At 37.5% G+C, this 27,130-nt stretch overlaps 2 protein-coding genes across 4 annotated transcripts in view; one reads left to right on the top strand and one right to left on the bottom strand.

Moving 5' to 3' along the window:
- The window catches only part of spir (spire type actin nucleation factor), a 62,605-nt gene that overhangs the window by 13,497 nt on the left and 21,978 nt on the right, over window positions 1-27,130 (top strand). For all 3 annotated transcript variants that reach the window (XM_070209084.1, XM_002052108.4, XM_015173269.3), the window contains exons 2-4: window positions 1,844-1,893; window positions 26,078-26,195; window positions 26,836-26,945. In XM_070209084.1, the coding sequence (XP_070065185.1) occupies window positions 1,844-1,893; window positions 26,078-26,195; window positions 26,836-26,945 (278 nt within the window). The remainder of the gene's footprint in view (window positions 1-1,843; window positions 1,894-26,077; window positions 26,196-26,835; window positions 26,946-27,130) is intronic.
- LOC116651590 (odorant receptor 42b-like) lies at window positions 11,846-13,368 on the bottom strand. The gene is made up of 3 exons (XM_032438297.2): window positions 12,534-13,368; window positions 12,123-12,480; window positions 11,846-12,062 (listed from the first exon to the last, which is right to left on the bottom strand). The coding sequence occupies exons 1-3, from the start codon at window positions 13,301-13,303 to the stop codon at window positions 11,988-11,990; spliced, it is 1,203 nt and encodes a 400-aa protein (XP_032294188.1). The 5' UTR covers window positions 13,304-13,368; the 3' UTR covers window positions 11,846-11,987.

The raw sequence follows: 27,130 nt of genomic DNA on the forward strand, positions 1-27,130 counted from the left end.
GTTATATTATCAAGTCGGCATGTAACAAGTAACATCTTCTTGGGTAAATATATTAAATCAACTTCAGCCTTATCACAGCTGTGGCATAATTTATTCTAAATAATTTTGCGACAAAGCACATATTAGGAGATCATCATAGGAGCATAAACACCAAATTATCTACATTTTATTATAACTCCTACTCTTTTCGAAATCGATAAATGTTGGCTTAAGAAATAAAATGATCTTCTATCTTCTATAGAACAATTGAGCTGGAATTAACCTATTAAAATTGCAGTTGAAGTTAAAGTTGATGCTTAGATTCTTTATATATTTATTTATTTGTTCTATATTGAACACTTAAGATATATATTTGGGTACACTATTTGAGTAAAATTCTCAGATGTAATCATCAACGTGTATTGTATACAAAGCTCGAATCTACATTTATTAGATGTGCAAGCGTATTCAAGCGTCAAATATCGGAAGTTTTTGTTGTGGACTTGTTTTTGATTTTGTGACTTATTTATTGCATGTTTTGGGCGTAGCAATTACAAATGCAATTCACAAATGTCAGTCACGCTTAATAAACTTTAAACGAAATTGCCGAGCCATGGAGTTCGTCCGGTCTGTGGTCAGTCTGAGGTTTATCTTGCTCTGTAATCAAAAGCCGGCCGGTCAGCAACACCATGGGCACCCTCTAGCCCCAAGCGAACCGAACCGTACCGCACCGAATCGAACCCAACCAACCGGATCAACTTGGACATTCAATCGCTGAGTCAACTTAATTTGTGCAGGTTTTAATAAAAAAATTGCATTTAATTGTTAAGCAAAATGCCAAACCACGTTGTGGATTGAGTTATAGCAGAGATACTTATACATGTGTCTGCAATATTATGTATAACTTACATATGATACAACTGACGCCGGCTCATTGACAATATGCATACCCTGTTTCTATCAAATCATAAATGGGTATATAATAGAAAGAAAAACGCAATTCTTTGAATCTTTCAGATTGAACTTTAGAGTTCTGGCTATTATGACCTGCGACTATTACGGCTAAGGCATTGTATGTAACTTATAGATTAGACTGGGTCTCAAGCCCGGATTCTTGTTGTTTACGCTTATACAAGTCAGGGATTCGAGTCCTACTTTAAATGAAAATTGTTCGATGTAAAAGAATGTCGATAAGGCTATCGAAACTGTTTGCAATCGATATTTCGAACTATCGATTGATTATTGCTTTGATTAAACCTCTTGAGGCTGGGTAAAAGAGTATCTAGAAGTTATGCATGTGTGCTTGGAGCATTCTTGTATGTTTCCGTTGAGGTGCTGTTGGTCATGTCAGGTGCCCCACCCCACGCCAGCCCCACCACGCCCCACCCCACCCTGTTAAAGCGCACACCACAACTCAGCAGCGGGCATGTCCGTCTGTTTGCACAACATGTTTATGATTGCTGAACCCGTTTCGAGTTTTATGTAGTTATTTTTGTTACAATTTTTGCCTGCTTGGGTTTGGCCAATCAAGTGCGGAAGTGTAAAGCACAGAGAAACAGACAGTGAAACAGAGAGAAAGACGGCGGGACAGATCGACAGACAGGCAGACGGAATTCAAACAGTTTGCATATTTAAGCAAAGGAGAAGAAAAAACTGCAATTGGAAAGGTAAACAATTTAGAGCTTAATTGCAATTTGATCGTAAACGACATTTATCGATTTATATATTTATTAATTAATTGTTAAATGCGCTATAACTGTACCTAAGTTGATGTTATGATATTCATATGGGCGCCTTTTTATGGCTGTCAATTTGATCAGCCTTAACCGATTTTTAATAATGCCATTTTCGTTTTTGTTTACAGCCTTTGACAATAACAATCCGCACACGCCGCTCGTCTCCTCGCACAGAAAGGTGAGTCTCAAAGCATTTTTACCTTTATTTTTATTTCGCTCGTTTTTATGGCCCGTTAAGAGTTTGAAATCTTTCACGTGTGTCACCACCAAACCACTAAAACCACAGACAATTCGACTTTCCAAGTGCTTACCGATTACAGATTAGAATTATGGCTCGTTAAATCTCCATAAATGAGCTCACTTTGGTCTTGGTGGGCAGTACGTTGGTTTTTTTTCTTTTAAGGTTCCGCTTCGAGTTTTAATTAAGTTTTAATGATTTATGGTAATATCAGATAGTTATTTAAATAGCTGAGACATGTGGGGCAATAGATCTGATAAATAAATGTGCCTGTTTTTTTTTTTTAATTTTAAACAAATCAATCAAATTAACTGATTAGTCAAGAAGTTGTAGTAACAATAATATTGTTATTTTGATATACATACTAGTTTCTTCATTTTTAAATAGTCATAGATATAAATACTATATATGCATACCCTTTATCTAGAGTTTTTTATTTTTTACATTTACAAGTTTTGATAGATTTATTTTTCTCAATTTGTTGTTAATGTTGCATACAGCTTGCAAAATAAAAGGCCGGATAATAATTCAATTCTAGTTTAAGATTTGGCTTTTTTAAATTAACCCAAGTACATGTATTTCAATACAATGCACGAGCTCTAATTACACATCATACTATTGTTCGCTAGAAATAATATTATGATTGGCCTTTTTCTCTGCTACCCACATACTTATTATAGGAACCCTTATACGGAAAATGACCTACGTTTGTTACAATTTTCTTACCCACTTCTAATAGGCCCCTGACACACACACACACACATACACACGCACATAAGCTCATTTAATTCTTATAATTACAAGAATTGGAAGGTACTCCAAGAATGCCGAGGTTTTCTCACATGTTACAAAACAATGGAATTGCCTTATGCTAAGCAGGGAGAATAACGAACGACCTCCATTGAGTAGGCTGCATATTTCTCACATGCATACAGAAACAACAACACACACCCATTACAACAACAGCAATACTTAATTGAAAACCAGCAACAACAACAACAACAACTGAAGCTAACTAAAAGATACATTAAAATGAAGGCGTAGAGAAACTCGCGCTTCCATGTTACGAACTTCAGCGTCCGGAGGCAGCAGCAGCGGCTGCTTTTGTTTGTGGTAAATGCAGCCGCGGTGTTGCCTTAGCTGTTGCAGTTGCGAGTAGTTTTAATTACCTACCAATTCATGCCTGCCCCCAAAAACTAGCAACAACAACAGCAACAGCTACAACAACATCTACTAACGATCATCATGTGAATTCTCTGCGCCTGCGCATTTCCTCTGAGTGCCTTTTGGGCGACGGTGGGAAACATCAGCCCAAATGCATTCTTTGTGGGCTCTCCAAAACACTTTCGCACTTCGGCCTGGCCAAAGGGAACGCATGGAACGGAACGGGTCCGGCCGTAGCGTCTGTGTAAATTACCGTAAAATTGTTGGCTTGCATCGCCAACAACTATCAACAATGCCCACAACAACAACACTTTCACACATTATGCCTTGGCAGCTGTAGTTGCCCATTTTGTTTTATGGCCTGCTAAAATTTTGAGTTTTTTTTTTTTTTAATTTTCTAGCATTTTGTCACGCTATTTGGTAAAGCTTTAAGTAGTCTGTAGTCTCATATGGCAAGCGGCACTAGAACCATTTGGGAATTATAAATGCGCCGCCTTTAACCTATGGGCTAAGTGCATAAGCATACCTAAATGCATTTGATAACATAAGTTGTTCACAGTTGTAAATTGTTATTATTTCATGGGAGTCACAAAATGCAGTAAGAGATCCATTTTGTTGGCCATTTTGGGGAATACCCTCAAATAGGCTGCAGTCAGACTTGGAGAGGAGCACTAGAACTCTTTGGGAATTTTATATACAGATATGATGAGCTGGACATAAATTCATTTAATACAATACGGATACACGATATATAGCGTCCACTTTATATGTGTAGTGTATTATTATAAGTTAGCTAAGAGATTTTTATTACTTTTAAGGTAATATGAGCTTAATGCTAATGATTTATTTTACATTCAGGAAACTCATTTGCAATTATATTGCTGGAAAATTGTTTCTTAAATACCTCGACCTTAAACGCTACTTTCGCAATTTGCTTAGAAACATTTTCGTATTTGCCAAACTCTTTATTTGACAGTTAAACTTTAAGACTTGTAGGAATTTGTATGTTGTTTCTTATTCCACACATTTCAACCCCGACAGCAACAATTGCAGTGCGAGGGTTTAGAACTGTGTCCACCACAAGCTTAAATTGATAAATATTTCTGCAATTATCATAAATTTAGTTGTTATTTTTGTTTTGACTATTTTGTGGGGTTGCTTTCCCCCACCCAGAAGTGAAATGCAAAAAAAAAAACGACCGCAATGCGCAAATTTTCATTTCATTTTCGGAACGGCCCGACTTTGTTGGGTGCGATTCACTTAGCGTTTATTTTAGCAACAACAATTGAAATTGAGTGGAAAAATCATTTGGAGGGGGGACTAAGCTAACTCATGGAACTCGCAAGTTTTTTGAGTGCCAGCGTGTGCAGTGACATTTTCCGCTAAAGTGCACTTAAACAAGTTTGACCTTTGCCTTTAGGTTTTGGGCCAAAGCGCTGTCAAATACATGACTTAAGTACTCGTTACTTGGGGCAGCTTATGCAATCGCATAACGACGAAAATGACAAAATCGAGACGAGAGCGCGCCTAATGCGGAACTTATGGCATCTACATACATATCATGTGACTAGATTTGCACATTATGATGCAAAATATTGATGATCAGCCAGTGGTAATGTGGTTGACGGCATCACAGACAGACATATAGAAAAGAGATATGCACTTATGCATGTTTATAATACTTACTAGCCTAACAAATTACTGGCAGTCTACTAACCGCAGAAGTCTTCATCAGCAAACCGCTTTAAAAGCTGCCTTCGAGTCGCGTCTCCTGCTTTTCCGGATTGGCTCGTGATCAGACTAACTGCCTGCCTAACTGCTAGACTGCCTGCCTGCCTGCCTGCCTGCCTGCCTGGCTGACTAACTAACTGACTGACTGACTAACTGTCTGCCTGGCAGCTTGATATGTGGAAGCTGTTACCAGGAAGTTGCCTTTGCGGTTGCCAACCAGCCACCATCAGCAGTCAGCAGCTAAGGTCGCCCAAATGTCGTAGCCCGATGCCGTATTCATTGGGTGGGTGTCGCTAAAAGACAGCTAAAATGATAGAGAATTATACAGAACGGATTGCTTACGGGTGTCGAATATCGCATACACTAACTACTAACTATATTTTCTAAAGATACGTCAAAAATTAGATAAAGCAAACTTAAAACGTGGGCATAAAAACAAAGAAGATGCGAATGAAATAAACTGGACCTTTGGCAGCGATTTAGACTTTCCATAATTTCAGAGACTTCCATTTATTTTCCACAATATGTGGAATTGTGAAAACCATCTTAAATACTCTTAAATAGAAAAAGTTGCTGAATCGAGGTCAAACTAATTAATATATTGACAAATATGCAGATTTGATCGATTTAAACTTTTAACAATAAAGACAATTATCAAGCAGACGAACAATTTATCATTTTGAACTAAACTATATTACCATTTTGTTATTGGCCAAGTTCCTTTTTTTAATGCCACGCTTAATGGCAAAATGTTAAGTGCCCCTGCAAGGGCATAAATTAAAACAGGCCCCCTTCAGATGCGCCTCACCGCACTCGAGTGCATGCGTAAACCTTCAGACACGAAGCACCCGGTTGAAAAAGGGCTTGTCTCTGGGTCCATTGCCTTAAATGGCATTTGTAGCGCTCGTAGTTTGTGCTATTTGTAGTTCAATTTACAATAAACCAATAAAGCATTGCATTGACTGACTGACAGACATATAGACATTGTGCGGGGAGTTTTGTAATTGGTTTATGGGTTTTCAGTTGATTTTTGGGCGCGGCCCCTTTTGGTAAACTTATGACCCGCAGCGGCGACAATTCGACATTTGAGAGGGATTCAAGCAACAAAATAGGATTACTTTTCTACACATTTGACAGCTCTTTTAAATTGGGTTAGGCATGTGTTGGCGAAACGCTAAAGATTCCCAAAATGGGGCTGGGCACACGAAATCAAACAAAACTCGAAATTAAGTAATTAAAATGGTCATAGGGCTATGACCATATCTATAAGATTTACTCTTAAATGAATATAAGCTGATAGATAAATGGGTCTGGCGCAATTAGTTAACCAGGAAGTTGCCAAAGATAGCTTAGATCGCTTTAGAGTGGTTCCTGAATTTATTCTATATATTGCGACGTTTTACCTATTAGAAACGAAACCAGGCATGCAGTATCATACGTCAAATATATTATTGCTAAACCGATCTAAACATTTGTTATAGACTACTCTCAATTGGTAGGAATTTGTAAATTATTTAATTGCCTTTGATTACCCATGTTACTTGTCTACTTATACAATAAATTAAATAGACACTACTCTATTTAAAATAAAACTAATTACATACTAGTTAAAGTGAACCTTACAAGTTCTACTTTATATTCCGAAAGATTCCAGATCTAATCTCAAGTACACGTTATCCAAATATTTCGACAAAACATATATGCTAACAATTTGAAGTGTCATGTGTGTGCAGGTCTCGTGTTTGGCTTTCATATCTATTACATAGATAAGGACTTAAGCACTAGAAGCCATGGCCCAAATTGTCTTCAAGCTATTTAGTTATCAGAAAAACTGTAGGACAGTGTAGCTTATGAATAGCTGCAGGCCATGAATTTTAACAACTTCAATTTGAAATCCAACCTAAGATCATTCTTGTTTGAACTTAATTTCACGAATGTGTCTTTCTCTACAAAGTTGCAAACTCAAAGAAACTCCCAGCAAGAGATGGAAAAATCTTTTGACATAGAAAGCGATAAAATAGTTCGAATACATCAAGTCCTTTATAGTATTCCATGATTATCCAACTTCTCTTGACAACATTTCGTGTCGACTACAGGGTATTACAACATCTGTGTACTTTGTCAGGCCAAATAAATGGCGTCCAGTTGGCACCAAATTGTTTCAATATAATGAAGCGTTTCTTTGCTGGTCAATTAAGCTTTGCAATTATTTACCAGACACCCAGATCACAGAGAGTTGCAAGGTCCACCAACTGTGGAACGACAAAGTCACAGCACAAATATATGAGCCCAGTTCAAATAATGTGTGTACAATTATTTGCTGTAAATATTATTGTGCCATGAATTGAAATACTAACGATCAGGTGTGCTGATGGTGTTTTGTGTGGGTTGTGCCTGGCGGTGACTCAGTGAATGCTGCTATCTAACTTGCCAGCTCCTGTTTTACCTCTTTCTCTGTCTTTCACTGTCCCTCATTCTATCTGTCTCTTACTGGTATTGTTCTGGCGAAAAAAAAAAGTCATAGCGCTTTTTTTGGAGCGTGAACATCTGGCTAAGTCGTACCTGTTCCATTTAGTGGCCCGCCCGTACTTTTATGGGTTTGTCGGTACCTTGGCAGCGCCAACAAATGTTGCAAGTGGTAACGGCTGCTGCCTGTTGCCTGTTGCCTGAAAACAATGGCTCCACTTGGCCAACAACAACAACAACAACAATAGCAAAGCGACTTTGGCTCTGACTCTGACTGCGACTTGGTTGAGTGCCTTCGCCGTTTATTTTATGCTCCGCCTGGCTTTGGATCTAGCTCTAGGTCTAGCTGCAGCTCCAGCTCCAGCTCCAGCTCTGGCTCTGTCTCGTTGGCTGTGACCACGCTCTGTGTTATTGCTACGCATTTATAATAAGCGGAACATGGCACAGTGGGCGACTTCCTGTCATACGCAACAGGAAAGCAAAACGAAACCAACCTACTCCCAAGTCGTTTACCCAGCAGAACTTCCTTTTTTTAACAAACGGCTTTTAGCGGAATCCTAATATATATATAGGAAAAAAATAGATAGCAGCTGGAAATAATGAGATAAAAATGGGGAATAAATTATATGAAATAATTAGAAATTTACATGCTCATATGAAGGTTTCTACGTTTAAGGTTTTTTCTATAGCTTAATAAATGGTATCAGGAAATATATAAATTGAGAAGAGAAAAAAAATTGAAGATGCATAGTGAAAAATCTGTACATATTTTGATATAAAATAAATATGTTCGCCCATAATACTTTCCTCTAAGGAAGGCAAAATTTCCATTTTAATAAGAGTTTAAAATGTTAAAGAAGTCTCTAGAAATATAAGCACTAGCTTGTGCTCCTGCAACTTGCCCCACTGTGCGCATCTGATGAGTGGGTATGTGTGTGAGTTTGTGTGTGTAGTCTGCAGCTGTTGCTGGCGGCGCATCGGCGACCATTGCGCATTGTTCTATGGAATCAATCAATTGGTTTGGCAGGCGCAGCACCAGAACTGCCACGAATGACGACAACGACGGCGACGGCGTCCAACGATGACGATGACAACGCGCACGACGTCAACATAAAAGTGTCGATCAACTAAACGCTGTCGGCGCTGCCAGCCTGCCTGCCCCCTGTGTGTGTGTGTGTGTGTGTGTGTAGAACAGCCAGGGAAAGGCATTGGAAGAGCTATTATAAGCCTGGCTTTGGCATGGCCAGCCAAGAGGCAAGTTCATGGCTCGCTGAAGCGGCGTCTGCGATTGTCTTTCTGGCTCTCTGGCATATGGTGCCGATTCTTGAAGCAATTGTATTTATGGCTGCATGTAATTGCATGCGTCGTGACTTACACCCCGACTCCAAGCACCCGTCCCCTGGCCCCCACTTCACACAACCCATAGCCCAATACAGACGCTGTGTGCGGCGTAAGACCAATGACCGTTGCTTCTATTAAATTTTGGTTGCCTAAGCAAACACTGTTCGTATCATATGAATAGATGTCAGTAATTGACAGCTGCTGTTAGCCACTGACCACTCGCCTGCTGACCGTTAGCCACACACAATCCAAGCTTGAATTCATTGTAAGGTTCAAGTGTGGCTGCACTTGAAATTAGAATAAAAATGCATTTGAATCTCTACTCCGCGCGCACACTTGCCACCCCGCCCCTTTCAGTTTGAATGGTGGGAACCGAGTGCGCTCACAATGAAGCCATAATTCTTATAGCTATGCCATTGCCATGCCACAGTCTCTCGCGTACATGGTACATGCGAGTCGACGTGATAAAGGACTCATTAAAGCATCACCTGAATGGGCTGGTCTAGCAGCCTCCAATTCCTATTCCAAGTCAAACTCAGGCATAGCCAAGTTGTCTATGCACTCAAACACACACACACACACACACACGCACACAAGTTCACTTGCTCAATTGCTTTGCCACTTTAAGGCCTCACAACACTCAAGAGCGAACCAGTCTTTTAATACTCTTTTTTTATTGTGGCATCTCTTCACTTTCTAATGGTTTTGGCAACAGTTAATAGGGTAAAAATCATATGTACAACAATAATTCCAACATATATAATACATAATTTTAATCTATATACAACTTAGGATTTCTATATTTTATTATCATACAGCAAAAAGAACAAAAGTCTCCAATATAATTCTGTCAGTCAACAGAAATAGTTTTATAGAGATATGTATTATTATTGATTATTCTATATATTGATTGTAAAAAGTTATAATTATATTTGGGGCTGTTTTTTTTTATATATTATTATATCGGCCATTTAATTGTCCAAGTAACTTGTAGAGTATGCACACTTCCAGGTGACTTTTCTTACCTCTCTCCTAGTTTATTTTGGCTTGAAGGCTTTTCTGGCGTTGCATATATTCAGCAAAATAGAAAGAAGACGCAAACGAGTTGCTTGACTGGCGAGTAACAGTTACTTTTCTCTATACACACACATATATACTATATATATCTATACATTTATAGTTTTGGGGGCCTGCTGCATTATAGAGACGGCAGAGTGCAGTTCGAGCCTAGAGCTGCCGCCCAGTTTTGCCAACATGGGAACTGGGAAGAGTCTTTGTCGTAACTGGTTGGCCAGTCACGAGCTGCGCGCAGTCAAAGTCTTCCCGACTTACCCATTCTATTCTATTTCTTGATGCCAGCCTGACCCAAACAGCCGTCAATTCATAAGCACAGCTAACACCCCGCTATATAAAAGCCGCCCGCACTCCCCTCCTCGACTGATGTACACTTGCAATTTGGTTGGTATTACGTTTGCGGGCCAGTTCAAGTCCGAGGCCCACTCCCCGTTTTTGTTTTGAGCCATGTGCGAGTATTTCAATTTGGATGCTCGGTGGTGGTGGTAATACGTACGGTACTTGAGCCAATTACCCAATTAAACGCCAGCGTTTTGTGCAATCTCATTGCCGCCATCGCCTCGTAGTCGTAGATGCCTAAATATTGATATCTGTATAGTTTGTACAGTTTGTTGTTTGGGCCATGGCCCATGGCTATTTCTTTTGATTTGCGTCATGTTCTAGAGGCGTGCACAATTAGCGTTTTGTTCGGTTCCGTTATAGCCTGGCCATGCACAATGCGCCCAGGGATTATGTCTTGAGAGTTGCGACGCGTCGGTCAAACTATGAAACTTGTTTGCCGATTATTATCGATTGGTCTGTTTTTTCGCTATCTTTCACCTCTTTCCGTCTTTCTTTAATGTGTGTGCCAAGCGTTGTGCGGGGCGGGCTGTTCCAGGTGGCCCATACTTGAACTTTGTTTGACTTTAACCCGCACAACAACCCAATAATTCGGTTTGGGTTGGGCAAATGAATTGCATAGTGTTTAGAAACTAGCTGATAATGTTCACAAATCGCTTTGACAAGCCACAAAACAAGCTGTACTAAATGGATGGACTAATTAGCAAATACAATTTTTAAATTTCTACCACTTGCGCCTTTCTATGCAGTTCTCATTGTATATTTTGTGCTGCATAGTTAATAGTTCAGTCCTGAATGTATTCTCTTGCGCTGAATTAAATAAAACAAGTAAGAGGTTCTAGTCGGGAGCTCCCGACTAGGGGATACCCTGAAGCCTCTTCTTCCAACATCAAATGCATATACATATTCTATTTTAGAAGCAACATATCATGTTTTGTGACTCTAGCTGTTATTATTTATCAAAATTGCCCAAAAAACAGGATATCGATAACGATTTTTATCGATTGCTTGTAAACGGAGTTAGTTATCTGCGCAGGCACTAGGAGCACCTACATTAAAATTGCAAGTCTATATCTCTTATATGTTCTGAGATCCTTGCGTTCATACAAACGGACGGACGGACGGACATTGCTAGATCGACTCGGCTATTGATGCTGATCAAGAATATATATACTTTATGGGGTCGAAATTGCTTCCTTCTGCCTGTTACATACATTTGGATTTTGCACAAATACAATATACCCTTATACCCATTTTTAATGGGTTCAGGGTATAAAAAACAGACATAATGCATTTCTGCTGCCATAAAGCAATCTTTTTGTGCAGCTATAGAACTTGACTTTATGGTGATTTGTTCCTAAGCAGTTGCTGCTCTTTAAGTTTCTTGTCTCATAAGTTTTGCAGAAACGGAGGCCAGCATCAACGCCACATGGGACCAGTCTAGACCACTGGACCCGACAAGACCAGGCCAGGCCAAGCTGAGCCAGTGTTTTGTCTTGTGGTTTTTTGTCGCTATCAGGATTCACATTTTATGCAATTGTTTCCATAGAAAGAATGCCATGTCTAAATACATACAACACACAGCAGCAGCCGCAGCCGCAGCAGCAGCCACCGACCAGCAGCGCCAAGTAGCTCTCAACTTGACTTGGACTCGAACTTGTAGACGGTCGGTGCACAGGTCTGTGCTGTCTATCTGGTCAGTCGTGATCAATGTTGGCCCATGCAGAGCACACTAGAGCAAAACAAACTAGCAATATTTAACTTGCAATTGATTAGCTAGGCAATACCCTGTATCAGTGCAAAGCGACTTTTATTATATAATTAAAATTGTTTAAACAATTTGTAAACAGTGACTAGATATGTGAAAAAGTAATGCATACTTTATGTTGTGTTTTTAACTAGTTCGAATCGAAAACTTTTTAGTTTAACTTAAATTTTTCCACAAGATTCATTTGCTTGACGACAGCGACAACCGAAAATGCAAACTTGGCAAACTGTAGAATAAAATAAAAATAGTATGATTTTTAGATCTTACAGCATTATCATTGAATTACCGTTATATTGGTTTTCATGTTGATAGGAAACATGCCGCCGGCAATAAAGCTAATCGACTTCTGAGCTGCTTGCAAGAAGAAGAACAACGTCGATTTATAGCGTCGACTTGCACCGATCCATTCTGAATAAAATATGGCCAAGTTCAAATTGTAGCAATCGTCATTGATTAACTCGCAGACATAACAAAAGGGAAATGTCTGAATCAGTAAGACAATAATAAATAGACCTGTGGACAGGCCCGTCAACAGGGATGAAAAAAATAATAGATGCATTAGCGACAGGCCCAGACCCAGGCCAATTACCAACAACTGGGCGAATAGGGTGCGAGATATGACAGGTCGAAAAAGCTCACAACATCTGAAAACTTAAGTTCTTAGTTCTTTTAATAACCTTTAATGATTCTGACTTACTGTAGCACAAGTTTGTGATCCTTAATGCAGTTAACCAGTTCCTCATAGCTCTGCCTCTCCGTTTTAGCGGGATCTGTGCGTAGTCTTTGGACGCGCCGCGTCAACAATTCTATATGGGTTCGCAAAATCAAGCCAAATATAACCGGATAGACGTCGGCCATTTGATCTGCATAGACGGCACTCGAGCCTACAACATACTCGTATGTGGCCGCTATCCAGAGACTTTTCTTACTTTCTCGAAAATCCACAAACGGATTGTAGGATACCCACGGTGTTGTTCCCGTGAGTGCGGATAGCAAAAAGTTCATTGTAGCATATACCGTGTAGGCCGTTTGATACATCATAAAGACAAAATTGCAGCGGACAACACAGCGATGTATTTCGACACGATGCTCATATATAATACATCCTTCATCCAGATTATCCAGTAGTTCCTTAGCTCTTTGAAAACGCCACATGTTGGGAAAAATAATTGCAACCTTAAAGATGAGGCTGAGTACATTAAAAAAGGCCTGCACTGAGGATAGAAATTCCTCTGGTGTATATCGATTTAAATCGATAAAATAGCCCGATATAAACACAATTGGCAGGTAGATCTCTGCAGTCGTATGTACATATAGCGCCCAGATAATGTAGATGCAGTAAAAACGATTGCTCCTTTCAGGTGGCATCCAACCTACGCATTTCATGCCCCTTTCCAAATACTTGAACGCATCTCGACCGGGAAACAAATCTCCCATAGATGGCTCTCTCAAATATTTGAATATCATTATGTGACACTTGTAACCAACGCTTGTTGACCTCTTGAAACGTGAACTAAAACTGCTAATTCGCGTTAAATGTTCAACCTTTTATATAATTCCAAGGAGTGCATTCTGCTTATTGAGTGCGCTTTGAGTAGGTATAAGCTATAATCATCTTCCAGATGCTTCAATTCTCAACATGCTTATAAAAAAATGAAGAAAAAATTGCACTTTACATAAGGGCATTTTTTGCTGACATTTGTTTTGCTTATAAATTAAAAAAATCCAGCCATTGCCTCGAGCCCGTGAATTTTCATTTTTTCGAGATAGGAAAGGAGGTTTTGCGATTTGTGAACAACCTTTTCCTACATTCGGTTATATGCAATTTCAACTATTTTGTAATCAATTGACCAAATGGGATATCCTTTATGTATCCTCAACAATTGGCATTGGCAGCATATTATTATACCCTTTTCAATTATATCTTATTAGTGCAGGGTATAAAAAAATCCAAGGTCCCTGTTAATTAAATACTAACTGCCAAATAGGCGTAACTTGCGATTGGGCTGAGGGCGGTGTTATTTTTGCTTAAGCCTGACAGAATGGCTATGAAATGTTTGGCTTAAGGAGAAGTGTTATTAAATAACAAATAAGTGTTTAATAATTAGTAAGATTTAATTGTCAACAAAACAAAAAACATATTCAGCACATGCAAAGTTCTCAAAGTCCAATATTGATGCATGGAATATTTGATTTGAATTCAGAGGTTACATTTTAAAATGTTGTTTAAATTACGAAACCAATTTCTTAAACATATGTCAATCATTCACAGCTAATGAAAACTTAATTATGGTTATGCGATTTTGATATTTTAACATAAGCTTAAAACTTCCTATTTAAAATGTTCTTTGCACACCCAACTTGTAGAATGCAGCTCCTGAAATCTCTAGAGAACTGAGAACAGATCGAGTGACATTTTTAAGTAAATCAAGAGCTTCAACAAGCACTCATTAAAGGCATTGAAACTGCCTTCTTCTAGCCCTTGCATGCATTTGCAAATATTATGCCCGCCCGTTTTGCCCAGTTTCCAGGGTATAGAAATGCGACGCCAATGTAAAGCAGCAGCAAAACGTTGAAATGTTGACAAGGCGCTCGGCGACAACGATTAAAATCTCTGGGGAGCCCAAAAGAACGTGAAGAACGAGCAGAGCGAGATACTCCGGAGTCTCACAGGTAGATGTAGGAAAAACAGAAACATGCTCTATTCGCATTTGCACTGCAACTGGAAAAAAAAAATATATATATATATAGTGACATATCCATAGTCGCACCCACCCTTTAACATAACTTAGCACATAAGCATAAGCACAATTATAAACATTTCTAATATTGTAAACAAAGAGCCTGGTGATAACATCGACATTGGTCAAGATCAAACTGTCCCCCTTTGGTAGACATAAACAATTCACCCTAAATATCACGCCACTGTCAATGTTCCCATCAGAGTACTATCCCACGCATAATTGCTGACGCAGCTCAAACTTCACTCAATTTTGACTCAAACTCTCTCAAAGCGAAGTTTGCTAAGCGACCGCAACAGTTAGATAAATCAGTTCATATTCGGGAAGCAAATCTGAATGTACTCAACAAAAGTAGCCGTTAAGTGAAAATAATAAATTGAAATATATTTTTTTATAGTAACCTAACGTGTAAAACTTAATTGGCGCAGCCGGTAGGATACGTCGGGAAAAATTAAAGATCGCTAAAGGATAATTAATTCCCAGATCTAACGCACAATCGCGACCGAAAGTGTTGTCGGAGTGTAATAAAAATTTTCTCGAATACGTATCCGCACAAGAACCTTCGGGTCATTAGTAGCTTAATAATATTGACCCTTTGGGCAATAAAGCTACTACAGTTAATAACGACTGGCTTTGCATATCGTTTGATCCCTGCAATACGTTATTACTGAGTCTTTTTAAGACACACACACAAAAAAAAAAAAAACATTTGCACAATAATCCATCACAAACTTTAACTTAAAATAAAAGTGCAAAATCAAAGAACAATAAAGTTCAAACCTACAAACTCAAAACTATTCAAAAAAAAGTGTATTACACCAAGATGACAATGGAATTATCAGAACAACACCTCAACCAGGCCCTTTCACAACTTAGACAGGTGCCAAGCTTTGACGGATCAACGGATCAACTAAACGCCTTCATTAAAAGGATAGATTACATCCTACACCTGTATCCAACCCGAGATGTTAGACAACATAGCATCTTATACGGAGCCATCGAATTGCAAGTCACAGGAGATGCTCAGAGAATATCACAAAGGACAGCAGCCAACACTTGGCAGGAGCTGAGAAACGCATTGATTGAAGAATACAAAGTGCAGACACCATTTGAAGAACTCCTTCGACGCTTATACAACACGAATTACCAAGGAAACGTCCGTAAGTTCATCGAGGAGCTCGAGAATAAATCTTTTGTTATTTTAAATAAGTTAGCACTAGAAAATATACCTAGCAATACAACCCTTTATACAAATGCTATGAATAACACAATCAAAGATGTTATTACAAAAAAATTACCAGATAGGCTTTTCATGATGTTAGCCAGACACGACATTACGTCGACACAAAAACTAAAGCAAGTAGCTCAAAGAGAGGGATTATATGAAAATAGCGTTACTGAAAAACCTAAAAATAATAATGTTCAGGGAAATCCAAATAACAATCGTAGGAACATGGGAAATTATCAGCAAAATGCTAACCCAACCACCATTTCAAGTGGCTATTCCAACACGAATCAGAGTTATCACGCACAAAATAAACAGCATAATAAGTCCGAAGACAATCAGAAAGCTCACCACGAGTTCCAACAGAAATTAAGTCAAGGTAGATACCAAAATCCCTTAAACTACCAAAATCAGTCCCATTCACGCTTGAATGCACCAAACCCTCCGACTAAACGTCAAAGAGATAGTAACAGTGGGCAGATGAAAATGGATACATCCGAAAATTTTCATCAGCAAGCCTCGGAACAAACAGAAGAAATCCATTCATAAAATTGATTATGAATGACGAAGTTCTAAAATGTGTCATCGACACAGGTTCAACCATAAATCTAATGAAAACAAACCGCTTAAATTTTCCAGTTTACAACGAAACATTAAAGGTTCACACCATAAATGGTGTTATTGAATTAAAACAAAGTATACGATTAGGAGCAAGCAAAATTTGTCCGAGCAAACAAAAATTCTATATTCACGACTTCTCAGAGCATTATGATGTTCTGATTGGGAGAGAATACCTTGAGGCATGTCAAGCAAAAATAGACTATGCACAAGGATCCGTAACCTTAGGAGAATTTAACTTTTGTTTTAGATATAATGACGAAGAGGTCGAAGAGGACATGACCGCACAAGAGTGCCTTGATCCACCCTCAACAGAGGACAGACCATTTAACTTCGCTATTAATAATGAATTAATAGAAAACAATGAGTTTAGGCTAGAGCACCTAAACTCAGAAGAAAAAGAAAAAATAAAAAAAGTTTTACATGAATTTCGTGATATCCAGTACCATGAAGGTGACAATTTGACTTTCACTAGTACAATTAAACACAAAATTCTAACGAAACATGAGGACCCAATTTACAAGCGTCCATACAAATATCCTCAAATATACGATGAGGAAGTAAATAAACAAATAAGCGATATGATAAAACAAAATATCATACGTAAATCCAAATCCCCTTACTGCTCACCAGTAATAATCGTTCCAAAGAAAAACGATGCATCTGGAAAGCAAAAATTCCGGTTAGTCATAGATTACCGCAATCTCAATGAACTAACTATTAATGATAAATACCCTATCCCGATCATGGATGAAATATTAGACAAACTTGGAAAATGTCAATATTTCACAACCATTGATCTAGCCAAAGGCTTCCACCAAATCCAAATGGATCCTGGTTCAATACCCAAGACCGCATTTTCGACTAAACATGGCCATTACGAGTACACTCGCATGCCATTTGGTCTTAAGAATGCACCTGCAACGTTCCAACGTTGTATGAACAATCTCTTAGAAGATTTAATTTTTAAAGATTGTCTGGTCTACTTAGACGACATTATTATTTTTTCCACTTCATTGGAGGAACACATTTTGTCGCTACAAAAGGTATTTAAGAAGCTTAGAGAAGCTAACTTAAAACTACAGTTGGATAAATGCGAGTTTATGAGAAAAGAAACTGAATTTCTCGGTCACATCATCACAACTGAGGGTATAAAACCAAATCCCAACAAGATACAAGCAATTGTCAAATTCCCAATTCCAAAAACCCCAAAAGAAATTAAATCATTTCTAGGATTATGTGGTTTCTATAGGAAATTTATACCAAATTTCGCTAATATAGTAAAACCATTAACACTTAAATTAAAAAAGGGAGCAAAAATCAATATAAAAGACAGAGACTACGAGCTAGCGTTTGAAAAGCTAAAAGTACTCATAACATCCGACCCAATTTTAATATACCCTAACTTCGAAAAACCATTTTCATTAACTACAGACGCGAGTAATATGGCAATAGGGGCCGTCCTTTCGCAAGAGCATAAGCCTATATGCTATGCAAGTAGAACTCTCAACGAGCATGAGTTAAATTATTCAACGATTGAAAAAGAATTATTAGCAATCGTTTGGGCCACTAAATACTTTAGGTCCTATCTCTTTGGTCGACAATTTCAAATCCTTAGTGATCACAGACCACTCGTCTGGTTAAATAATATGAAAGAACCTAACATGAAATTACAAAGGTGGAAGATCAAGCTAAATGAGTTTGATTTCCAAATTAAATACGTCCCAGGAAAAGAAAATTATGTGGCAGATGCTCTGTCCAGAATTCAATTAAACGAAAACTTCTTAGGCGAAGATACAATTAGCACAAGAGCAACAATACATAGTGCTCAAGAAGACAACAGTAACCATTTACAAATCACAGAAAGACCACTTAATTATTATAATCGACAAATAGAATTTGAAAAAGGAACCGAGAACGAAACAAAAGTTACGAATTACTTTCACAAAACCAACATAAAAATTACGTACAAAGACATGACTAATACGCATGCCAAAGAATTAATAAAAGAATACTTATGCACAAAGAAAAGTGTGCTATACTTCCACAACGAAGCAGATTTTCCAATTTTTCAAGAAGCCTACTTAGAAATAATAAGTCCGAATAATTCAACAAAGGCAATGAAAACTAGTACAAAATTAATAGACCTTCAAACATACGCAGAATTCAAAGAATTAATATTAAAAAAGCACAAAGAATTATTACATCCAGGAATTGAAAAAACTATCAATTGGTTCAAAGAAACCCACTATTTCCCAGATTATCAAAATCTAATTCAAAATCTAATAAATGAATGTGAGATTTGCAACATCGCAAAAACAGAACACAGAGATACAAAATTAACTTTCGAAATAACTCCGGAAATCGCTAATATCCGAGAAAAATATGTAATGGATTTTTACATAGTAGGAGATAAACAATTTTTATCTTGCATTGATATCTATTCAAAATTTGCATCATTAATAGAAATAAAAAGTAGAGACTGGCTAGAAACCAAACGAGCTATATTACAAGTGTTCAACCAAATGGGTAAACCCATCGAAATAAAGGCAGACAAAGACTCAGCTTTTATGTGCACAGCTTTACAATTATGGCTAAAATCAGAAGCAGTAAATATTAATATAACCACTAGTAAAAACGGTATATCCGACGTAGAACGATTTCATAAGACAGTTAACGAAAAACTAAGAATCATTAACAGCGACTCAGACGTCGAAAATAAACTTACAAAATTTGAAACTATACTCTACACGTACAATCATAAAACAAAGCACAAAACGACTAACAGAACACCAGCGGACATATTCATATATGCAGGTACACCAGAGTATGACACTCAAGCTAATAAAGAAAAACTAATAAATAACCTCAACAAAAACCGAAGAAACTTTTAACAATTTAATTGAACAAAGTAAAGAATTCAATAACCTTATACAAATCGAATACCTAGTAGAAAAATTAAACAGAGAAATAAACGGCTTAAAAATAGCCAAACGTAGCAAAAGAGGTTTAGTTAACATAGTAGGAACAGCATATAAATACTTATTTGGAACATTAAATCAAGAAGACAAAGCAGAAATTGAACAAAAAATAAGCAACTTAGCAGAAAACAGCGTTCAGGTTAACGAATTAAATTACATAATAGAAGCTATAAACAAAGGAATAGAAATCATGAACGAACTAGATCAAGAGAAACAAAAAGGAAAGAAATTAGATATCCTTATATTTAACTTACAACACTTTACAGAATATATAGAAGACATTGAGATGGGAATGCAGCTCACAAGATTAGGAATTTTTAACCCAAAATTACTAAAACATGACTATTTGTTGCATGTTAATTCTGAGAAATTGTTGAATACAAAAACTTCCACTTGGTTTAAATCAGATACAAACGAAATACTGATAATATCCCATATTCCTCGAGAAATAATAAAAAGCCCGGTATTCGAAATAATTCCATACCCGGATGAAAATAATAATATTTTGACAGAAATAGCTCATGAAAAATATTTTACCCAAGATAAAAAAGTTTATAGCAGAGAAACAAAAAAATTAATTAATAATGAATGTTTAACAGGAATTTTAAACCAAATAACATCAGAATGTAGTTATACTAAAATTTTGCAAAATTTTCAAATCAACTACATAGAACCAAATATAATTTTAACTTGGAATTTACCAAAAACTATATTAAACCATAATTGTATAAATAACGAAATAACAATAGAAGGAAACAATATAATAAAAATCTTTAATTGTTCATTGCAAATTAATGAAATTTCAATTTCAAACAATATGTTAGATTATACTCAAAGCATTTACGTAAGCAATGATGTTATAAAATTAGAACCACTTTCGTTTGTACAAACGAAACAAATTATAAATGCACATACAAAATTTAACAATGTATTCCAGATAATTACAATAACCATATTTGTAATCATATTAATAAGTTTAACACTGTATTTGACATATAAGTTCAAAAGCATACCTAAGAAATTAATTATAAAATATAAAAAACCCAAAGTAGAAGAAACACCTACAATAATAGGAGATATACCAATTCTAAAAGAAGAAAATGTTACACTATATCCAAACTTAAACACCTGAGGACAGGCACTTTTCTAATGGTTGGGGGAGTGACATATCCATAGTCGCACCCACCCTTTAACATAACTTAGCACATAAGCATAAGCACAATTATAAACATTTCTAATATTGTAAACAAAGAGCCTGGTGATAACATCGACATTGGTCAAGATCAAACTGTCCCCCTTTGGTAGACATAAACAATTCACCCTAAATATCACGCCACTGTCAATGTTCCCATCAGAGTACTATCCCACGCATAATTGCTGACGCAGCTCAAACTTCACTCAATTTTGACTCAAACTCTCTCAAAGCGAAGTTTGCTAAGCGACCGCAACAGTTAGATAAATCAGTTCATATTCGGGAAGCAAATCTGAATGTACTCAACAAAAGTAGCCGTTAAGTGAAAATAATAAATTGAAATATATTTTTTTATAGTAACCTAACGTGTAAAACTTAATTATATATATGTTTTTTTTTTTCATTATTTGCCATCGTCTGGGTTTTGTTTTTGTAAATTGCAATGCAATTTAATGCCACACAAAGGTTCCTACCACTTGGCCATTAAGCACTTTACATTCAATGTGGCAAGATCAAAGTGGGCGCAATTTATGGCCGCAGATACAAAGATACGCAACAGAACTAGGCTTCGATGGGGGACGAGGCGGGGCTAACCAAGGTTTTTCTTTTTTCGTAGAGATGCGTTTGTTTAAGAATACTTAATGCACATACATAAATTATGCAAATTTTGTAATTTATAAATAGTTTCAACTTTTATTTTAAGCCTGGATTTTAAAATTGAAAGAACTGTTAAAATTACTGAAAGCTTTACAGCAATTGCATAATGTGAGGCCTCTCTAAATATTTACATATGCTTAAGACTGGTTTGTTGTTATGAAAGTTGTATTAAATATTCTGCTTGTCAGAGTTTTTTGCATATTGACGTTTAGGATAAATTGTAAGTTATATTTTCAGTGCTCCAATCGATAATTATCGATTCAAATCGATCACTATTACTTTTGTATAGAATAAAGTATGAGAAAGCAAAGAATTCTTTAAAAAGAAGCTGTGTTATACGATTACTATAACGATCTGAATTTGTATATTTGCAATAATATCTTTCCGATTATTATCGAAATATCTATGCTGCGCTCATCTCTAATGTTAAGTTAAATACTTTCTTTTATAGAAATTGGTTTGAAAAAATATAAATAAATTAAATAATTGGGGTTTAAATCGCACTGGTAAATAAGATATTGAGTAATTGGGATTCTTAGCACAATTGAAATCGATATTTTAACGTGTTAACTTGCCACATAACGATCACGCGCCCATCTCTAACGGCTGCAGCGGTTGATGCCGCCAGTTGCCGAAGCAGGTTATACAATTTTAGATTTGCGCTTTTCCAGTTTGGCAGCGACGAGTCTGCGAGTCTCAGACTCAATGAGTTTGCATGTTTGACCCAAATACGCGACGCTAGATCGCAGGGCGAGAGGGCGGCAGATAAGAGGGACGAGTATGGGAATAGATGTAGTTGCAAAAATTATGAATTTTAGATGCATGCTAGAAGTACGAGTTTTGGACCGCATGTCGTATCCATAACATGCACAGGTTCTCAGCTTATCAGCCGCAGGTGAAAGTGAATGTGAGTGAGTGCTTGTGAATGTGAATCTGAGTGTGAATGAGTGCGTGGCCTTTTTGTCTGACTATCTGTAGCTGTAACTGCGGCATTTCAAATAATATTATTTGCACATTCTGCCGCATACGCCCGCAATTAGCCCTCTTACAATACCGCACCCACGCCCACTTCCACTCCAACCCCCTGCCTCCGCCTCTAGGCACTTTAGGCCTTTCTGTCTCGCTGTCTGTCTGCCTATAGGTACTTATCTATGGCTATGCTATGCACCTTACTGTGCGGGTTTTGCCTTTTTTATAGTTTGTTTTCTTCTGCGTTTGCTTTTGTGTGTTTATTTTGGCATCGACGTGCGAACTGGGTTAATTTTCTATATACACATATCTATATGTACTCAGGTATGTACAACTACTTAGGTATTACAAGTCTAAAATTATTGTTTGTACATACATAAAACAAAAGATTCGCACGATTTGCGACGCGCTTGCCAAAGAGACAACGACAACGACCACGAAATGTGTATAACAATTATAATTTCACATTTTTTCCTTATGAATGAACTGAGTTTTGAATGAGCCACGGCTGGCTTTCAGATAGACACCAATCTCTGATAATGGGAAAACACTGAGACAGCTTATGAGCAGCTACTGTTGAGATAAGTCCGAGAGCGGAGCCATTTGAGGCAAGCAGAGATTTTACTTGTTCGTCTTCAGAGCGTCTTCTGCTCAAAACATCTGCCAACCTGGCAACAGTGCAAATAGCGATAACAATCTGCGCGATAACACGCTGAGAGCTTACACTTAAAACTAAATAAGTCAGATTTATAATGTTAATAAATCTAAAAGTAGTTGACAGCGTGGATAGCTTTCTAGAAGTCGAACTTTCGTCATCGGAATATTCTGGGAATCTTATAAGCGCGCGAAAACCCTTTGGGAATTTTAAATTTTAAGCTTTGCTTTTATTTTACTGATTTTCATCTTGATAATCTAGAAAAATATGTTTTATTTTATATATTAATACTTTTTGGAAAGTAAATCATTTATTTCTTTGGCTCTTATAAAGAACCCGAAGGGCATATCAGAGCGCGTATGCTTTAACCGGTTGGGAATTTTAATCTCATATCGTATATTTATAGCTTCGAGCGTTATTCATGGTTGGGAACATGGTTTCTCGCTTTATTGTTGAGTTATTACATTTTAGCGAAACTAACCTACCCCAATTAATATACCAGACCCCTTCTAAGCCCTTCTAATAGCCCTTAATTACACACATTTACCCCACTCTAAATGTAAAGTAAAAACATGAAAGTAATCTATATAGTAGACACGCCCACTTGCTTCCTGTCACCTTTGCCACCTTAGTTGTGGGCACTGAATCAGCAGAAATGGTTTTGCTACTTGGTTTGATTTTTTTTTTGTTGGTTTATAAAAGAAACTTAAATAAGACAAAGTAAAGCACAGTCAAAGCCAAAGAATCGTCGAAATAGCAACAAGAAAATACAAAAACAATAGCAACAAGCCGAACTAAAAAGTGAACATAGAGGTCACTCAAAAGGTTAAACTGACAAGATTGACATGCGGCACGCCAAATGGCGGTGACGACAACATGAACGGGAGGGCCTCCAAAAAGAGCAGACCCCTCAGCGCTGTGCACTTTAAGGTAACTGCCCATACCTCCTCCTCTGGATTTTGGATTTTGGGGCGTGTTGGGAACCTTTTTGGCCGCGTTGTTGGCCAAACAAATGTTGGTGCTGAGGCAACTGGAAACTTGGTCTGATAATTGCCGCGTTGCATGTTTGCGCTTTGGATTTCAACTTTGATATTATTGGAACGGAGCACTACTTAAAGTGTGGTGAGAACGCGAATTTGTAGTTTTGGGTCGCGTCGCTTGAGGGTGTGTTTGCGTCTATAGCATACACCCGCTCCACATACTTATTTAATAGATATGCAAACTAGCTGCAAAAAGGTACGAAAAAAAGCCCCTTTGGTATTTTAGCTAGAAAAAGATCTCTGGCACAATGCACATGTTCCCAGTCTTCCAGTTTGTTGTTCTCCTCTTTGCTAATTGCATGAGAAACTTCACAGGCCCAGCTGATGGACGGCCCCTCCTTAGAAGTGATTCGGGGTCGTTATATATATTTTTTTTTATTTCCTTTCCTTTGTCCGCACCTCACATAATTATAGCCTTGCTAAAAGGCATTACGGGTTTGTCACAATGTTTGAATAACCCGCTGGCAGGTACTTGCAGCTTGTGTTTGAATAGCTTTAAATGGGCGCTAGCAGGTAGCTTGCACTTGCAAATCTGAGCAACTTAAGCATTCCATAAGCTTTTGCTAGGCTATCTCAATGCGTGCAAATTAATCGATATTATCCAGAGAAAGACACAAAGACCCAAACTCATTATAGCCTAATACCAGTTCTTCCCTGGGTAAAGATCAGAATGTACTAATCCATTCCAGCGCATATTAATAATCTACTTATATGTAGATCATTTGAAAGTTGCAATGGAACTATAGATAAACCAGCTGGTGTATTTTTCGACAGTCGTCATAGATTAATTTTGCTATTAATAACATATTTTTTAATTCAATGTATCTTTGTGTTATACAAAATGTTTATTTATAAATATACTTACAAATTTTATTGCACTCTAAATATTTCTGTAAGCAAAAGAAAGGAAATCTCATTAGGCTAAATAACCGCTTGTCAAGAGCATAAAGAAAGTTCTTGGAAAATGATTTTGATTTTCGCGCAAACAAATCGAACTATGTCAAGTCGTTGTTTAATAGGGTATGCACACTTTTAGCAGCTCTTTGTAAATATATCAGTTTATTTTTTTCACATTAATTATGCGCTGTCGCTGCTGCACTTCTTGTGAATGATGTAAGCGCCCAGCTGCCCCCTACCCGCTGTTTAGCTGCCATTAGTTACCACATGCCACATGTGTCAAGCTTTGAAAATGCCAGTCAGTCCCCCTGTGGGCAGCTGATGGTGGTAGCATCGAATGCGCAGCTGTCACAATGTTTTATCATTTAATTTTCATAATAATAACGAAATCAAGTGGAACAATGCCAACTGACGTAGACCTAGGCCGGAGACCCAAGATTGTGTTTTATAATCCCCTCCATCCAAAGAAAGGTTTGGCCAACGAGAAGAGACAATTCGCGTGGGCGATCAGCTTTGGTGATCGAGTTTTTATTTTTCTGTTTTTTTTTTTGTGGGGAGCGGGGAATTTAAAACTTTGAGGTTCACGAACGCAATCTGGCGGCAGCTGCAAATTATTATTTAACGGCTTCTTCAGTTTTAGTGTTTTAACACTTTTGGCAAGTGCCCAACACCAAAGTGAAAGTGAACAATAGCAACTAAAACAAACAAGCAACAACAATAGCAACGTGTTGCCACTGCACTTGGGCGTTTGATGTTGTCATCTTTGTTGTGTCTTGTTGCCATCAAGTTGAAGTTGAAGTTGAAGTTGAAGCTGAAGTTGAAGCTGCCGCCTGCTGCTGCTGTTGCACCTGAACTCGAACTTCAGCAGGCAAAAACTGTAGCGCCCAAGCAGCGACAATAACAACAAACAATTAGTGTTTATTTGCGCGTTGTTGTTTCAGTTTCTGCGAAGTGTCAACTTCAGCTCCAATTAGAGTGTCAGTTTAATGAACTGACAGCGAAACCCCCCCTTGGGGCAGACCCACAGGCAGAGACAAATTGCTGATCAGAGTAACCCTAGCAATAGAAAGGTCCAGAGCGTAGATAACATTCGCACCGCGTAAAGCGTATCCAGTTTTATGATCTCTTGAGCAGTGTGCTGCGTCCTTAACCTTTGAACTTGGTAAAAACTATTTTGAGTTCACACCCAAGTGTTAATTAAAGTCTGTAATAAATTATATGAACTATATAAATATTAATATTCGCTTTTTTTCTGTTTCATTGCAGATTATCAGCGAATTGGCAGAAGTTGTTTATGCCGCTTTAGACTACAATTTTCCAGAGGACGAAGAATGCCAAATGTCGCAGGAACTTGAAAATCTGTTCCACTTTATGACAGCAGATGGTAAGTTTTGTCATATATTTTAAATAAAAGGCCCTCCAGTTCAATTTGTTAATGTAGCTTATGGAAAAAATATAGGAAAAATAAAAGAGCAAAGATTAAAGACAATTGATTCGAGGGATGAAAGTTAGATACATAGATAGATATAGGGAAATCCTTGTAAACTCTTTTGCAACCATCTTTGTATATTGGAAATATAAATAAATTAGTTTCATCATTCAAAAAATAAACAGCTTGTAATCAAGAAACACATGTCTATGACCCATTTAAGAATGCACAAATACTTTGAGTTCAGCCGACCTTAATGCTTGATTCATCATCTGTACTTGTAGAGCTACTACAATAATAACATTTACTCACATAAAAAAAGTACAAATAATGTCGTCAATCGCTCAGCTTCCATAAATAAAACCTCTCTCAACCAAGTGCTTTGAAATGCGACAATCGCCAAATGAATCACTTAGGAACCCCCATATCATGAGTCGTACTTTGAATATTGTATATTGCAATGTTATTTACTTGGGAAAATTAAAATAATATTGCAAAAGTCAAGGCCAAGGTTTAGATAACCAAATTCGTCACAGCATGAATAACTCGATAGACGATATTCCTGCATTCATCCCAATTTGATTTCTTATTGCAGAAAACGACGATGACTGCATTGATGAGGGCATTGAGGAGGGGGATAAGCGCTGGGACGACGAGTCCGAGGAGGAGCGCAACAATACCAAAGATCTGGAGCATATAATCGAGGTAAGAAAAACAACTCTTGACATTTCGACATTTTGGCAGGCAGCAGTTGATAAATTGCCAAAAAAAAAAAAAAAAGCGAAAAAAATACACGAATGCAAATTGAATCAAATCAAAGTTTTGCCAGTTGAATTGAACTTTTAGCGCCGTGAGTCAGTTCCCATTACGTGTATACCCTGTAAAATCGT

Source organism: Drosophila virilis, chromosome 4 (genome assembly GCF_030788295.1).
Source record: "Drosophila virilis strain 15010-1051.87 chromosome 4, Dvir_AGI_RSII-ME, whole genome shotgun sequence".
NCBI lineage: Eukaryota > Metazoa > Arthropoda > Insecta > Diptera > Drosophilidae > Drosophila > Drosophila virilis.

Coding starts and splice junctions, on each gene's coding strand:
- LOC116651590 (XM_032438297.2), bottom strand. CDS start 13,303: ATGATATTCAAATATTTGAGAGAGCCATCTATGGGAGATTTGTTTCCC. Junction 12,481..12,533: donor GATCACAAACTTGTGCTACA/GTAAGTCAGAAT, acceptor TTAAGTTTTCAG/ATGTTGTGAGCTTTTTCGAC. Junction 12,063..12,122: donor ACATGAAAACCAATATAACG/GTAATTCAATGA, acceptor TTTATTCTACAG/TTTGCCAAGTTTGCATTTTC.